General features: G+C 39.4%; 4 protein-coding genes across 8 annotated transcripts; 2 read left to right on the forward strand and 2 right to left on the reverse strand.

The window, feature by feature from the left end:
- Positions 1–77: 77 nt before the first annotated feature.
- Positions 78–1,164, reverse strand: LOC106742220 (transmembrane protein 170A). Its single transcript, XM_014614962.1, has 3 exons — positions 748–1,164; positions 562–667; positions 78–487 (listed from the first exon to the last, which is right to left on the reverse strand). Exons 1-3 carry the CDS (start codon positions 806–808, stop codon positions 292–294), a joined length of 363 nt encoding a protein of 120 aa, XP_014470448.1. The 5' UTR covers positions 809–1,164; the 3' UTR covers positions 78–291.
- Positions 1,165–1,538: 374 nt separating this feature from the next.
- On the reverse strand, positions 1,539–4,922 carry LOC106742111 (26S proteasome non-ATPase regulatory subunit 12). 3 transcript variants are annotated; one of them, XM_014614744.1, is made up of 8 exons: positions 4,859–4,922; positions 4,324–4,507; positions 4,006–4,242; positions 3,555–3,659; positions 3,296–3,477; positions 3,000–3,224; positions 2,542–2,698; positions 1,539–2,399 (listed from the first exon to the last, which is right to left on the reverse strand). In XM_014614744.1, exons 2-8 carry the CDS (start codon positions 4,486–4,488, stop codon positions 2,109–2,111), a joined length of 1,362 nt encoding a protein of 453 aa, XP_014470230.1. In that variant the 5' UTR covers positions 4,489–4,507; positions 4,859–4,922; the 3' UTR covers positions 1,539–2,108. The 3 variants fall into 3 exon arrangements, with proteins under 3 accessions (XP_014470230.1, XP_014470232.1, XP_014470231.1); XM_014614746.1 differs by lacking the exon at positions 4,859–4,922 and adding an exon at positions 4,835–4,854; XM_014614745.1 differs by lacking the exon at positions 4,859–4,922 and adding an exon at positions 4,747–4,832.
- Positions 4,923–5,104: 182 nt separating this feature from the next.
- LOC106742110 (RNA polymerase II-associated factor 1 homolog) lies at positions 5,105–8,058 on the forward strand. The gene is made up of 8 exons (XM_014614743.1): positions 5,105–5,729; positions 5,799–5,891; positions 5,962–6,286; positions 6,371–6,514; positions 6,601–6,704; positions 6,792–7,008; positions 7,083–7,323; positions 7,405–8,058. The coding sequence occupies exons 1-8, from the start codon at positions 5,656–5,658 to the stop codon at positions 7,809–7,811; spliced, it is 1,605 nt and encodes a 534-aa protein (XP_014470229.1). The 5' UTR covers positions 5,105–5,655; the 3' UTR covers positions 7,812–8,058.
- Positions 8,059–8,432: 374 nt separating this feature from the next.
- Positions 8,433–13,787, forward strand: LOC106742212 (CCAAT/enhancer-binding protein gamma). 3 transcript variants are annotated; one of them, XM_014614948.1, is made up of 4 exons: positions 8,433–8,683; positions 12,183–12,281; positions 12,408–12,564; positions 12,750–13,787. In XM_014614948.1, the coding sequence occupies exons 2-4, from the start codon at positions 12,183–12,185 to the stop codon at positions 12,848–12,850; spliced, it is 357 nt and encodes a 118-aa protein (XP_014470434.1). In that variant the 5' UTR covers positions 8,433–8,683; the 3' UTR covers positions 12,851–13,787. The 3 variants fall into 3 exon arrangements, with proteins under 3 accessions (XP_014470434.1, XP_014470433.1, XP_014470432.1); XM_014614947.1 differs by having other exon boundaries at positions 8,434–8,673; XM_014614946.1 differs by lacking the exon at positions 8,433–8,683 and adding an exon at positions 11,609–11,966.

Consider the following 13,787-nt stretch of genomic DNA (forward strand, 5'->3'; position numbering starts at 1 on the left):
TCGTGATGTGTGTATATGTGCGTGTGTGTATGTGTATTTCCTCACTGTAATACTCAATAAATGCATCTATCTCTTGTTACAAAATCTTCCTAACATATATCTTCAACAACTCTCACAATTTATTATTTTTATAATTAACCCATTAATCGATGTCAATGTAACTAAATATCTACAATGATAAACTTACCTATGTATGTACAGAGCTTCATATATATATCTATAACTTAGAAGACACTTGATCGCCGTTCTCATGTATATATACACACAAATATCACAAATGTAGTCCCTAGGTTACAAGGTTGCTAAAATTCGCGTGAATCCAACGCACGCAGCTACCACAGTCTGCCCAATACCCCAAAACAATGCATATAAAGGTGGCATTTGATAACCAGACGCTCTATATACAAAGGCAACTGCCGCTGAACTGAGAATTCCGGATGTCAGCGGCAAGAGTACACCCATTATTATGATAAGCAGTGGAAAGAATCTATGGATACACAGTAAATCGTGAAGTGATCGTATCGTTCGCAAACAACTATTAGAAAATTAAAACTTACATACTTGCCGTATTTATGTTGCCGTAAGGTAGCGAAACAAATAGCCCCAGCGATTGTATGTACGAATATCGAGGAAAATAGGGCCCATAAAAATATTTGATACCACATCTCTGGAAAATGATACGGAAACATTGATTGATCAATGATCCTTGAATATATACACTTACAATGCACTTGTTTAATTGCGTACCTGCGAATGATGATACGGGCGTATAAAATGTGTTGCCCGAGTTCATACTTCGCAATGCCATTTGTGGTCGCAATAAATTGACATTCGTTTGCGTATCCACTTGGACATCGATGGAAAAGCGGCTTCCTGAATAATCGCCTCGATTTGCGAGACGAGTGAAGTTTTCGTTAATTTGTCACCCCCTTTTCACCAGTTTGACAGTTGTCGATGAGGTTACGTCGGAGCATCGTTAAGAAAATACTCCAGAATTATTGACTGATATCATCGTTGCGACACATGGAAAATAGTGACGGCGATAACAACACAGATGAGTATCCATCCTCGAGAATATAATGGAAAAAAAATTCAATTTAAACGCTCAAAGAATCTAAACACTAGCAATGATACAGTTGTTAAATTTGACATTTTTGTCGTGCACGGTTGGCAACAGTTGACTAATCGCGTAAGTAAGAAGATTACACAAGGTTGGTACTTGCGCAAGCTCAAAAAGCAACGTCGAGATTCAAATGTCATATAATCGATAATAATCAAATAATTAAACGAATCTTAATTATATTGCCTAATTTTTAATAGATTAAAACTATTGTATTATATAACTTTAATTGAGATATTTATATATTGAATCGTATCGTTCGAGTGCAATATAATGAAGTTTCAATGCGCGGATATACGTAAATATTTGATATTTGTAGAATAAGGCTTTAAATTAGAATTTTCAAAGGATCTGCAAATAACAAGAAACACCCTGAGGATACTCAAAGAAACGTTTGTTTCTTGAAAAAACTGACTCGTTTCTTCCTTCTTCTTTTTTTAATGCCATATCGTCATGCATTGTATTTTGCAAACATATTATGTAATATTAAAATATTATCTTATATATACACTACGCTAGTTTAAGTTGTATGTATTTCTTATAGGGCGACGACAATGATTAAGTTTAATGAAAGAAAAAAATTAATAACGTTATTACTGCTGCTTCTATATATTTTGAAAGTTAATTGCATGTCAGGAATATCCTTATTTAATTTTCCAATTTAACAACAAATGCCGCTCCTCTGAATACTCGTAACTCCATCTTTTAAAATGTAAATTTGTATTCAAATTGTTTTGAACGGCAAATCTGTATGCACTTAGTTATCAGGTTGTTGAGTTTTCAATACGTACAAAAGTATTTATATTATAGCAATCTTTATATTTGGCGATTTAAAACCGTAATCAAAGAGATTTAATCGATTTGTTAACAAATCGGCATAAATAATGTGTAGTGCTAATATTGAATAAGAATAAAGTTCAAATGTGTAAGAAACACCGGCACTATATACCTGCACGATATATATATATATATATATTTCGTATCAATTTTAAGATTGCGCAACAGCTAACATTTCTTCCTGATGAATTAAATGTGTCGTATGATTCACAAGACCCATCAATTTCGACAATGATGCGGCCCACGTATCCAACAAAGCAGCTGGTTCTTGCGTACCAGTAAAACGGACCACGCCAGCTGGACGATCTGTACGTGCGCTGATAACACCAGTCTCCACAAGGTTGCAGAGACATGCTTCCGTTTCTTCAGCAGGAAGGTCTAATAGCTCAGCCATGCGAATTAATGTAATCTTGGTGTAATATTTGGCCATAATCCTGATATTCTGAAAAAAAGAAGCAATAAAATCTTGCAACATATCGACATGCTGAAGCTTATAACATAAAATATATTCGCAAATGTATACTTCTGGAAACAGACATACAGACGCCACACCGACATGTTTCTGATGTTGGTCGAGAACTTACATGTTCTACAACACGATTCCGAAGGTCCGCCCATCGTTTGCGTCCTTCTTCAGTCGTAGAAGAAAAAACTTCGGTTGATCTGAGATCTTTCTCATAAATCTCACATAACCCCGACCATTTTATTAACTCGGGATTTACAAACAAACGCAGTAATTCCCTGGAAATTGTTTGTTATTTTGAAAAATGTAAAAATAAATATATTAGACGATTTTCAAAACAAAACATGATTACGTTGTGGATTCGCACAAATATGACTATCCAATATCGGTTATTGCTTACACACATGTATAGTATTGATAGTGCAGAGTGTAACGATAAATTCGAAAAAAGTTGCGGTTTGTGTTGCAACGTCGCAAAACATGATTACTCTCCTGTAATGCACTATCATCTCAGTGTAGATAATTATTAGCCAGTTTTATATATTTAGCTTATTATTCCAAAATAATTATAATTATTACTTGTATGTGGGTATCTCATCGAGAAGTTTGTCAGCGAGTAATCGATGAGTCAAATCGGCCTGCTCAGGTTCGTGTGGAGCAAGAACGAGGTACAGAACTGCACGAGAAAGTGCGGTATGCCTCTTTTCTGAATCGTCCCTAATCGCTGGAGTCTCTAATACTGCTCTATTATGCCGACACAATTCTAAATGCCAACCTTCATGACGAGCCAATTCCATCATCAAACTAAACGTAAAATGTACCTTATCAAAACTGTCATATAATGAACTCAAACGTAAAACACAGTGTATACCTACTCATAATATTTCAATTTTAAAGCTTGGGTTTCCTCGTCATTCTCATCACTAAAGAACTTGACGTTGATTTTCTTTGCTATAATTTGCGTTCTCATAAAATCTTGTTTTGCCAGACAGAGTCTCATTTGTTCCAGGATCAGGGAAACTTTTTCTCGACGTGACATGCTACCATATGTCTCCACCTATACAATAAGTTATTTAGAGCAATACTATATCAATTAATATTTATTATTATGTATTATAATTAAAAATTATATACCTGTAGTTCCAGCATTACAGTTGCAGCACCTGCAATGTCTCCTTCTGCCTCTTTTATTTTGGCTAAACGATGAGTGAGTCTGGCTCTTTCCACTTCCACATATATCTTGTACATTAAATTTTATATTTAGTGAATATTAAATCATATCAATCATGTAATTGGTATATTAATTAGTACAACCAAGAAAATCAAATTGCACAATGAACACTGTTTTTATTGTTGAATAGTTTGAGATATATTAAAAATGACTAGTTATTTTGATAACATAAGTAATATAATAAAAATGGCAATTAAAGACAATAGTCTTAATTACAAGAAAATACATGTATTTTAAGAACTACTTATATTTCTGAAGAAAGATAACAGTCACAACAGATCATTATGAGATATATCATAAAATATTCTGAAATTTTGAGTTGTATTAATTTATGTTGGTTGAGTGTTAGCTTACCTTTCCTTCTGTGACTGAACGAAGAGTTTCTATCAGTTTTACCATAGTCTCTTTGTTGGGTGTCTTGTCTACATAAGTACAACATTCCTGAACCATCTTTGTAACAGCCTGTTTAAGTTGAGACCGTCGTTTTGACAATAAGATTATATGTTCGTTAAGTGCTGACCAATTTTTGGCTTCTAAACAAATTTCAACTATGGCTACAAGAAGTCTCGATGTTGATGCCATATCAGCACCCTAAAAAGAATATAATAATTTTAGTTTACGTCCAAATACATATACATATCCCTTATTTTATGATATCACTATATACTCAACAGTTCTGGTGAGTTTTTCTAAAGCCAATAATTGATCTAAAGCATCATGTAGCTTTCCTTCAGAGGCAAGTTTCTTGCATTCTGGAATTTTTGTATCGCAAGTGTTGCTGTAGTCCACTTCCATCTTCACAAGTCTGCCCGAGTTATCCATTGCTGCCTCTGCCATTTTTACTATTTGGTGATATCTATTCCGCAAAATAAATAGAAGTTATAGATTTTACCGTAAATCTGACTCCACAAATTTGTACGTAGTCACCGAAAAGTTCAACTCGGAAAAAGAAGCAACTTTTTAATAACTTCGAAAACACTACTGTCAAACGTATACACCAAGTATTCGTTTTAAAGAGGTTAGAACACCGATATAGAAAAGCCCAAAGTCATTCATCGATTGTAAAAAATTGTCAATTTTGTGTCGGTCCTTCACCCTTGAAACGCGCGTGTGATATAAGCTGCATACAACTTTGTACATTTTACATAAGATTTATTATTGCTACGCGAAATTAATTTCGCACCATTGCCCATGTGTTTAAACTCACCGTTTAGTTTTAATCGAAATGAAGTTAAATACAAAACTCTTATTCGTATTGCTTGGCAGGTGACGTCATACATCTGTTCTGTTTTAACTGTACTTTTTGCACTTCTTGCTTCTTCCTTGTTACCTCTCAAGCTAGTGCAGCTAAAATGAACAGACCAATTGACTACATCGATTGGGCGACACTGGAAAATCACTAAATCACGGCTGGTTGTGGTTGGTGGTGGTCAATTGCAACGCGGTCAATCGAATTCTTTCCATCGTCGAGTGGGGATGTGCCTTTGGGTCGCCTTTGGAACCATTATTTAGAGAGAGAATACAGATGTGTTTGTTCGGTGATTCGTGAATATGCACGTGCTCGCGAAGCTTTTGTTCGTTTCGAAGCCATTTATTTTTAACGAAGTCATTACTGCCTAGGCAAAACGCAATTTTGAAGCCCCATCTTACATATGATATTTTCTCTATTTTATATACTACGTAATTTCCTTACTCGTTGAATGGCGTTGTGACTCTTTTGAGTGGCTGTAGCAAAATATTCAGTGTTGGATAGTGAGGGGGTGGGGGGGGGTGTTTAGTAAGAGACTTGATTGGTAAATACTTTCAGATCAGAGTCACGAATTACTCGCTAGGTGCCTTATTTTAATAAACGAAAACGGCGTTACTACCCTCTGTACGAATCTTTCTACGGCCAGATCCGACGGCCATGTGTACTTGTGTAGTTTTCGATTTACTAGCGTTATCGTGCCCTGTGTAATTTCTGGATTGTAGGATATATGATTTACGCGCGTACAGCAACGTAATATGGCACCTACCATTCAAACTAATACCAATCAAGCTGACAGAGATAAACGTGTGACCCGGCCAGCGGAGAAGAGGTAAGTAAAGTCACTTCATGCAATTTAATCGAATATGACACGTTACCGCTTCGTCTCTTTTTATTTCAGATCCGAATTAATATGCCGGGTTAAATATTGCAATACACTGCCGGACATTCCGTTTGATCCGAAGTTTATAACATATCCCTTTGAACCATCCAGGTAAGTAGCAAGATGTGAAACCAACATGTACATGTTTTCTCTTCAATAACTTGTGACTACCACGATGCAGATTTATTCGTTACAACCCGACCTCGTTAGAACGCAATTACAAATACGAAGTATTGACGGAACATGATTTGGGTGTTGAAATTGATTTGATAAACAAGGATACATATGCAGGAGATCCTAATGCACAGTTGGATCCAGCTGATGAGAAACTACTTGAGGAAGATGTTCTCACACCGCAAGACTCGAAGAGGTCCAGACATCATGCCAGAAGTGTATCTTGGCTCAGACGTACTGAATATATTTCTACTGAAACTACCAGATTTCAACCACAGAGTGTGGACAAGGTCGAAGCCAAAGTTGGCTATAGTATCAAGAAGAACTTTAAGGTATGCTATATACTTACAGCACTAAATATAATAAATATTTGATTGCAAATTTTTTCAACATAATGTTTGTCTACTTCCAATCAGGAGGAAACATTGTATATGGACCGTGAGAGTCAAATAAAAGCTATAGAGAAGACCTTTGAAGACAATAAAAAACCAATTGAAAGGCATTACAGCAAACCAAATGTAGTACCTGTAGAAATACTACCGGTATATCCCGATTTTAAGGTACTCTCACAACAATGTCTTCATTTACATTCGTTTAATATCCGCTATACGTCTGTCCTTTGTTTACTTATGGTTCCAAATTTCAGTTGTGGAAATATCCATGTGCACAAGTTATTTTTGACTCGGACCCCGCACCGGCTGGTCGCTCTGTACCTGCGCAGATTGAAGAAATGTCTCAAGCTATGATACGGTAAGTTTAAGATACTAGAGTAATTTTTTTTTTCAATTAAAAGAGTCTCGAAATTATTACTTTATCATACAAAAACAATTTTTGCAGAGGTGTGATGGACGAAAGCGGCGAGCAGTTTGTAGCGTACTTTTTGCCACTGGAGGAGACGTTGGATAAGCGCCGACGGGACTTCACCGCTGGTATAGATTACGCCGATGAGGAGGAATACGAGTACAAAATGGCGAGAGAATATAACTGGAACGTCAAGAGCAAAGCTTCCAAGGGATACGAAGAGAATTATTTCCTCGTGATGAGACAAGAGGGGGTACACGTCGCTGTTGAAATAACACTGTTATGTTACATACTTTACTCATTTTCATCGGCCATCTCGTATCGTAGGTTTATTACAACGAGCTGGAGACGCGGGTCCGGCTGAGTAAACGTCGCCAGAAAGTCGGACAACAGCCGAACAACACGCGCCTGATAGTGCGCCATCGGCCGTTGAACGCCATTGAATTCAGAATGCAGAGGTACCGAGAGAAACAGTTGGAGCCGCCGGGAGAGGACGACGAGGACGAAGAGGAGGAAGAGGAGGAGCAGGAAACCCAGCAGGAGGTTGGAGAGAAAGCTGACGGGAAAGGTTCGCTCGCAAATACGTTCGATACGTTTCCGTAGATTTTCGAGAGAAACCACCGCGGCTAATGGCAGATTTTCTCGTCAGGTTCCGAAGGGGAGAACGAGGCGGGATCCCGTGCATCGTCGAGGGCGTCCTCGCGAGCGTCCAGCAGAAAATCTCGATCCAAGTCGCGATCCCGCTCCGCATCAAGATCAAAGTCACGCTCCCGTTCACCGTCCAAGTCCAGATCTCGCTCGCGCTCCATGTCGCATTCGCCGTCTAGATCACGATCGAGGTCTGGCAGTCCCCAGTCGAGGAACTCATCCAGATCTCGATCCAGATCCGCGTCGAGGTCGCGCTCGGCATCCCCCGCCAAGTCACCGTCACCGCGATCTCGATCGAGCTCCAAGTCCAGGTCGAAGTCACGCTCGCAGTCGAGATCGAGGTCTGTTAGCGGTAGTGGCAGTGGTACCGGTAGCGCGAGCGGCGAAAGCGGTTCCGAGAGCGAGTGAAGTACGAGACACGCGTCGGAAGTACACAGTCTACCCGTCACATTCACCGATCGTATTGATTCGACGAACGTTTCGTCACCCTATCGTAAAAGCATCGTGTCGGGGAAAAATGAATTCGAACATTCTCACACGAAAGGTAACCTCGACGACGCGTACAAATACATGTACATAATTATTACAAAGTGTATGGAATTCTCAGCGTTGGATGCGCAATCGAAGGAACAATAAATATTTATAAGTATATCTATTACTTGGACACATATAAGTATACCTGCGATTATGAAAATACAGGCTGGTGATTACTTTCGCGATGCGAAGCAACTACGTTACATCGACAAGAGAGAGAGAGAGAGAGAGAGAGAAACAAGATCTGTGATACACAATTATTGCAACATTATATTTTGCATACCCTGTAATTTTTGCGACGTTGCGAGTAACGGACGGGACGTTACAAGAAAAAACGCAAAAGAAACTAGAGTTTAAATTGAAAAGCATGATTGGCTACGCCATTTTGTTCGCCGTGCGCGTCTACGCGAATGGTCGCGCGAGAAGGGAACAAGATGGCGCGCTCTCGGATCGAGACGGACGTAAGAGGGAGCGCTTTTCTCGCTCGTTTGTTGCCGACAGCTCGCAGTACACGTCGGTACCTCAATGTTCAATCCATGGTAGGCACCTGCGATGACTCTTTCGCACGATTGCATCATCTCTGACCTATCCTACCGGATTGTCACGGATCGTGTCGCGAGCTGAGGTGCACATGGCATTGCGTGATTTCCGCTCGGACGGTAGAGTCGAGGCCGAAGAGTAAACGAACGAGTTCAACAGAGAGAGGAACGGAACGACGAGTGACACTGCGGATGCAGTAAGTAAAGGTGAAGAAACGTGGGCAACGTGGATTTTTCCCGCGTGCTGCGTAGTATGCCGACGCTTGTGCACGCGTTAAGTCGCTCATGCTCGTCAGGGCTGAATTCACGCAGAACCTCGTTGCGATTGCATTCTCGCCCTTCTGTCCCTTTTCCTTAAGTCTGTTCGTTTTCGCTGCACCGCTGAACTAGTGCAATAAGTTGACGTGAAAAAACATGTCTCGCTTCAACTGATTGCACTAGTTCAGCGGTGCAACGAAAACGAACAGACCTCTTCTCACGCCGAAACGTGAATACATATGTTACCTGCCTATCACGAAGTCGTGATTCTACGCTAGCACGCATGAAAGTGCAGGCGTGACAAACAGATTTAATTTCATCCGTGTGCTCGGCGCCATGCTTTCGCATCTCGACCGTTATCGCGAGCTGTCGTGACGTGTTTAACGATTTTGAAAATTAAATTTCGAGCCGGATATTCGAAGGGAAAAAGGACCGCGTGTAATCGACAGGTTAAAGGTCAAAGGTACCAACAGTCACGATGCGTGGTAGGTATCTAAATATACGTTCGACCGAAAGATGCCGAACTTGGGCCGCAAGTGTCGGCCGATAGTCGCGACGGTTTATCTTTTCGACGAGTTTTGCGACGCATCTCGTGTCAAATACATACAAAATGTCTCTCCCGAGGATTATTATGAGACAAATCCTCCTATTGAATTCTCCGCGTGATGCGTTGCGAAACTCGTCGAACAAATGGTGTTGCAACTATTCGTCGGTCGACCGTACACAGGACTGCAAGAAACTGAGGGCGAACTACAGATTCTTCATCGTTTCTATATTTCAATTTTATTATCACGCAACATAATCAAGGGCGAGGTGGAGGGATTTAATTCGTGGTTGTGTTCTGAAATCTTATTGACGTAGTTTGGTTAGCATTTAATTGACCAATCGGAAGAAAATGAATAAAAATTTCTTTATCATGATTGGCTGAGCGCTAACCGAACCGTCGGCCACGGTTTCGGAACACAGCTCGTATCACGGTTTAGTAGGGCCGCAGGCGTAAGTTTTGAAATCCGCCATTGCATGCGGTCGCGAGTTACCGCGTATGCTGAAAACATTGACCCTGAGTCTCGCGTACTAATTGTCTACGCGTTGTCTCTCGTCTTGCCCGTTGCCGGCGCAATGTTTCGTTTCGCTGCAAAGGTAAACAAGTGGTCAGCGACATCCGTTTCGCGCGAAATTATCTCTCGCAGATCGCGCAGATTGATTATTAACGAGGAAAAAATCGCGACGTTGTACAACGGGTCTGTTTTCTCTTGCTGCACTGGTTGCGCCAGCTTGCACTAGTCTTCTCTCTGTCCCACCAAATCTCAAGAAAGAGGTGAAAAGAGAACTAGTGCAGTCAGTGTAGGAACGAAAAACAGATTCAACATGCCGCCGCGTGTAAAGAAAGCGCCCGGTGGAACGGAAAATGCAACGCGTCCGTTTGAGTCATTTCCACACGACAATCGTGTCACGTGTGTGACACTCGAAATCGGTAGAACTATCGGTGAAGTTGAAATTTCAACTGACACAAGCGCGAAAATGTTTTCCACGGTGACCTCGACGTGCCGTCGAGTCGCGCGCGCAAATCACCGGCACGCGGAAAATTGCTCTCGTTGAAATTAATAACCGGCGGCCGTTTTATTTCTTCGTGCGCGGGACATTTCGGCTCCTCGTTAAGCGTGTTTTCGTTCATAACGTGCGTGATTAAGCGCGCGCGAGCAGAGTCGGCCGACGATGATGTCAGAGATTTATATAAGAGTTTTATATTATCAATTCGCGGAAACAGACGGTGCGATTGTGAACGCGTACAATGTGAAATTACGGCGGAGTAGGCTTTTGTATTTTAAGAGCGTCTATTGGAACATTATGTGTATATATATGTATGTGTGTGTGTGTATGTGATCAGTCACAGAAAAGTTGCAACACCTTTTCTTTTATAAATTAAGAAACGCATTCCGATGGGAAAATGGTATTTTTTAGTAATTCTATCAGGAGATATATTTTTCTATTGGATACGAGATACGTTGGATGCAACAATAAGCATGTACGCGTTAATTACGTTCTTTAAATTCGTCTACATCGTGAATAGGATCATAAACTGAAAATATGCAACGTATGTCGCTGATTCAAGATTAGTTGAATGAAACCGTCGCTGCGCAGTTGAGCCTGAAAATGACGTTTAACGAGATCGTAATCGGAAATGACCGTGCCGATTTTCACGAGCGTGTCGGCCGTTTCTCCGCGTTAGATTCGGAGTCGCGTCCCCGCGGAAACCTCAATCGCGAAAGCGCCACAATGAAAGCCCGATTCGCGGTTTCCGAACCGAGGTTGTGTCGGCGCGAAGATGTCAGGGCCGGTTTCTTAACAGAACGGCCTCAAGGCCTTATTGAGTAAATACACCATGTGCGGCGTTATGCGACGGCGCGTTGCTCAAAGCGAAACGTAATGACCGGCCTGTACGTTGTGCGTGCGTACATACATATGCTGTACATTGAAATGCATACCGATCTCAATATTTGTCACGCATCTAATTCTAGTATCTCGATTAGCGAATTGCACGTTTGGGTAACCGCGCAATTCGCAAATCGTCGCAAGATTGGACCTTTCGATGTCGAAAGTATAACAATATTGTGATCAAAACATAGCAAGAAATTTTAGAAATTCAAAATCTTTAGCATACAAAAAGAAAAAGCAGCATACATGTTTGACTTGGATTTGTTTAATATATACAACATAATTTAATATCAAACATCATTTTGTTTGAATTTGAAAATGTTGCTAGAGTAAACCATGTTGTTTGATAGAAACAAATAGTATTATTTAAAAGGAAATAATATTTCGTTTCCAATAAAAAAATTTATTTTTTTATATATTAAATATTGTTTCACTGAAACAAAGTACTTCTCTAATATTTTTGTGGCATAGTTTTACTACTATCAAATAATTTGTTGCTTGTGGCAACCAATGCAATGTTTATACAATGAAAATACAAACAAAATATATTGTTCGACGTAAAGATGTTTATTGTTTGAGGAAGCAGACAATCCTATTTGTGGGACCAAATATTCGTTTGTTTGCTCTATTTCAAAAGACAAGTTTGCCTCAATTAAAAAAATTGTATTAGATCCAAAGAATTCATTTTTCTCTCTTTACCGACACATGGTCGATGTATTGGCATTCTAAGGATTAGTCGCATGTAAAAAATGGAACGTGGATATAACAGCGTAAAATCAAAATGGGATCAATATCGGTAACTACGTTATTACTACATTTACTCTCTTTATCTATTGAATTCAACCCATATTTATATTTAAAGATGCATATTTATATCTAAAAAGAAGCTGTATAAGTTGTGATTCAAGTTTTTATAATTTTAATTCTTATACTGTCATATGTTCTCATATCGTTCGAAGATTCGCAAATTGATAAATTCGCATGTTGATTTTAAATTTGCATGCTGATTTAGATGGCGCCAAAAAATAAAGAAAATAGCAGTAATAGGCGGAAGAAGCAGGAGGACGAGGACGACGAGGATTATCGAAAGCGAAGGGATCGAAATAATCAAGTAATCTATTGGTTTCGCACATCAACGTACATTCTTTTTTCTTTATCATGATTTACTTTTTTTATATTGATTATATTGATTATTTATGCCTGAACCAGTGTCAGTCGTTATTTTCGCATTTCACAGGCTGTGAAGCGATCCAGGGTGAAGAGCAAATTACGCACGGAACATACCCAAAAGCGGGTTACCCAACTGAAGATAGAGAATGGATTACTGGAGGAGAAGATCAAGATGCTTACTAAGGAGCTAGGCTTCCTCAAGGATCTCTTCCTCGCGCATACAGGTAAAATTGAAGCAATTCTAGCGCCAATGAATTTCCTGGCACACTTTACAACAAGCCCAAATAAATATCATTATTATGATATTGTTTTTTACGTACTTTTTTTCTCCCCTCTGATTTGTTCTAGCCTTATGGATCTTGTGTGGACGAAACCCTAATTGAATAGCGATTCTTATCTTTTGCCTTAGGTTCCAATCAGCACGCCATAAATGTTCAAGATCTAAATCTAAATGAGGTCCTAGCGGATAGACCTGAAGAAGAATTAGCAGAAACAATCACCGAGTCATAAACCCAGCGCAAGCGCCACGTGAAGCAATCAACGTGGTATTGATAGACCTGAGGAAATACTCTGGCTCGTTTAATCGAAACAGCGAGTGGACATCTTGGAAAGATGTCCGCTTTAAATTCATTGTGTCAAAAGTCGAGACGCGGTTTCCTGCGAACACGAGAGCCTTCGGAGTTGCAACGTCGTCGGTGAATTATTACCCGCTAAATTTACAACGTGTTTAAGTGACGGGAGGTGACGGGGGCAAGGGGCGAGAAAATGCGAGACATGGCATCTATCTCCGCAATAATGGAGTAATATTCGAGTGCGCAAGAATTCGTTTTTCTCATCGCCCAGCGGAGACAAAACGACGATGCAATAAATAGTGCGAAAAAAAATAGTGAGAAGTTTCTGCAGGTGTGTACCATTGTACATACGTTAATATTACGTACGACTCATACGTTTCTACACGTGACTTTTATTTCGCGAAATAATAGTCTCAAGAGATATGTACGTAAAAAGTACTCATACAATACATTATAAATACATAAAAAGTAAAACGTAAATAAATGCAAACGTGTTTCGGATGTCGTTAAGATTAAATTTATATTATCTCAATGCTGTATATTTAATTTTGTTATAAATCATGATTGTTACATATACATGCGCGTAACACGTGGCGGAAGAATTCTTTCGAGTAAATCGTGAACACACATATGTTTGACTTGAATTTAGAGTAGGAAAGGTATATGTTTATAACTTGGGTAATCCCAATACTTATTTCTCAACACACAGAATAGTATATACAAATGTTGCGTGTAAATATATATAATTACATAATAAGAAGTATATATATGTTTAACTTTAAGATATATTTATGCATCAATCTTCTATTCATATCGTGTATGTGAGCACGTAAAAATTATATAGATATTGGAAATAAAAAAATGTATGAAAAGAA

Source organism: Dinoponera quadriceps, unplaced genomic scaffold (genome assembly GCF_001313825.1).
Source record: "Dinoponera quadriceps isolate SergipeBrazil2010 unplaced genomic scaffold, ASM131382v1 scaffold676, whole genome shotgun sequence".
Classification (NCBI taxonomy): domain Eukaryota; kingdom Metazoa; phylum Arthropoda; class Insecta; order Hymenoptera; family Formicidae; genus Dinoponera; species Dinoponera quadriceps.

Bases quoted from the DNA above. Each gene is read 5' to 3' on its own strand.
- LOC106742220 (XM_014614962.1), bottom strand. From the start codon at position 808: ATGGCATTGCGAAGTATGAACTCGGGCAACACATTTTATACGCCCGTA. The intron at 668-747 runs GTACGCAATTAA...ATCATTTTCCAG, and splicing joins GCCCGTATCATCATTCGCAG to AGATGTGGTATCAAATATTT. The intron at 488-561 runs GTATGTAAGTTT...GTGTATCCATAG, and splicing joins CGGCAACATAAATACGGCAA to ATTCTTTCCACTGCTTATCA.
- LOC106742111 (XM_014614744.1), bottom strand. From the start codon at position 4,488: ATGGCAGAGGCAGCAATGGATAACTCGGGCAGACTTGTGAAGATGGAA. The intron at 4,243-4,323 runs GTTGAGTATATA...TATTCTTTTTAG, and splicing joins TAGAAAAACTCACCAGAACT to GGTGCTGATATGGCATCAAC. The intron at 3,478-3,554 runs GTATATAATTTT...CTTATTGTATAG, and splicing joins CTGTAATGCTGGAACTACAG to GTGGAGACATATGGTAGCAT.
- LOC106742110 (XM_014614743.1), top strand. From the start codon at position 5,656: ATGGCACCTACCATTCAAACTAATACCAATCAAGCTGACAGAGATAAA. The intron at 7,009-7,082 runs GTACACGTCGCT...CTCGTATCGTAG, and splicing joins TCGTGATGAGACAAGAGGGG to GTTTATTACAACGAGCTGGA. The intron at 7,324-7,404 runs GTTCGCTCGCAA...TTTTCTCGTCAG, and splicing joins AGAGAAAGCTGACGGGAAAG to GTTCCGAAGGGGAGAACGAG.
- LOC106742212 (XM_014614946.1), top strand. The intron at 12,282-12,407 runs GTAATCTATTGG...CGCATTTCACAG, and splicing joins GAAGGGATCGAAATAATCAA to GCTGTGAAGCGATCCAGGGT. The intron at 12,565-12,749 runs GTAAAATTGAAG...CTTTTGCCTTAG, and splicing joins TCTCTTCCTCGCGCATACAG to GTTCCAATCAGCACGCCATA.